At 36.8% G+C, this 1,699-nt stretch overlaps 1 protein-coding gene across 1 annotated transcript in view; it reads right to left on the bottom strand.

Annotated features, from left to right (window-relative positions):
- Nucleotides 1-1,337: 1,337 nt before the first annotated feature.
- The window catches only part of LOC131653438 (uncharacterized), a 1,009-nt gene continuing 647 nt past the window's right edge, over nucleotides 1,338-1,699 (bottom strand). Inside the window, exon 4 of the mRNA XM_058923577.1 lies at nucleotides 1,338-1,447. Within this exon, the coding sequence (XP_058779560.1) occupies nucleotides 1,338-1,447 (110 nt within the window). The remainder of the gene's footprint in view (nucleotides 1,448-1,699) is intronic.

The raw sequence follows: 1,699 nt of genomic DNA, 5'->3' as shown, positions 1-1,699 counted from the left end.
GCGTTAACCACTCTCATCATCTTGTCTTTGATCGACATCTTGTAGTTCTTTTCGATCAACTGCCCAATGCTGAGCAGATTTCTCTTCATGCTTGGTGTGTACAACACATTGGAAATTACTGAACTTTTTCCATCTTTCTTCGTAATCATAACATCACCATTACCTTCAGCTGCTAGAGTATTGTCATTAGCAAATTTTACCATGTTCTTCATTGAGGGCTTAATGTTGACAAACCAATATTTCCTTCCAGACATGAGTGATGTACATCCTGAATCCAAGTACCATTGGTCCTTGAATTTATCTTCATTTTTTGTTGTGACCATCATCAACATCTCTTCTTCTTCTTCTTCTTCTTCTTCTTCTTCTTCTTCTTCTTCTTCTTCTTCTTCTTCTTCTACTTCTTCTTCTTGTTTTGCAAACTTTGCATCACTTTCTTTATTCTTATGCTTTCTGGACAAACTGTAGAATAGTGAACATACTTCTGACAATTGAAACACTGAATGTGACTCTTGTCAGACTTTTGACCACCACTTATTCCTCTACCTGAAGCACCACCTCTTTGGTTGCTATGGTATGAGGGATTTTTCTAATTCGAACAACTTCCTTCTTGTTGACTTCGACCAATCGAATTGTTGTAGCCACCTTTACCATTAGTTCCATTCCAACTTGCTTTGCCTTTCATTTTATTTGCTGGCTGAGCCTGCAAAGCCACATTACTCTTCGACTTGCCTGCAACTCTTTCAGTCATTCGTTGTTCATGAGACTCAAGCGTCCCTTGAAGCTCTTCTTTTGTTAACTTCGACAAATACTTCAACTCTTCTATGGCTACCACTACGTAGTCGAACTTAGGGGCCAAAGACCTCAAGATCTTCGAAACAACAGCTCTTGTTGTTATCGCTTCTCCACATATCTTGACTTGATTCACTAGTTTTGTAGCCCTAGCGAAGAAATCAATTATGCTTTTGCTATTTTCCATCTGAAGCAATTCATACATTCTTTTGTGAGTTTGTAACCTCACCTCTTCCACCTTCTCATCGCCTCCAAAAGACTTTTCAAGAATCTCCCAAGCTTCTTTTGCAGATTTGGAATCACTAACCTTTTCGAAGTTGTCTGGACTCAGACATTGATGAATTATGATGAGTGCTTTATAACTTTTCTTCTCCGATTCTATGTGTGCATTCTATTCTTTTTTTGAAGCATCTTCTCCAAGCGGTTATACTCCATCTATTACAAGATCCCAAAGACCTTGACACCTGAATAAGACCTTCATTTGTTTGCACCAATTCTCATAGTTATCTATTTTCAGAATTGGTAGACTTGTTGGATAATTTCCATTCTCATAATTCACCGTCATCGTGATTTTCTTCTTCTTCTTCTTCCCTTGAACCGATCAACCGAAGCTCTTGATACCAGATGTTAGAAATCCACCAATATCCATGATGAATTTCTATCAATCTTAATGAACAAGATTGTTACTACCACACAATGACAATGAAAAGAATATGAAAGAACGAAAGAGAATGATTTTCTGCAGCGTTTTTCTCTGTCCACAATTTGATTACTTGTAACTGCAAATTCTGTGAATACAATTTGATTACTAAAATAAGGGTTACTCCTTCTATTTATAGATTTAGGTTAGCTTTTTTTCTAAGCCAAAAATCCAAAACTATAAAAGCTCAAAATATCTACTTTAGAACTA

This window comes from Vicia villosa, linkage group LG1 (genome assembly GCF_029867415.1).
Source record: "Vicia villosa cultivar HV-30 ecotype Madison, WI linkage group LG1, Vvil1.0, whole genome shotgun sequence".
Classification (NCBI taxonomy): Eukaryota; Viridiplantae; Streptophyta; class Magnoliopsida; order Fabales; family Fabaceae; genus Vicia; species Vicia villosa.
The sequence above is the reverse complement of the archived record's forward strand: the minus strand, read 5'-3'. Positions and strand labels throughout refer to the sequence as shown.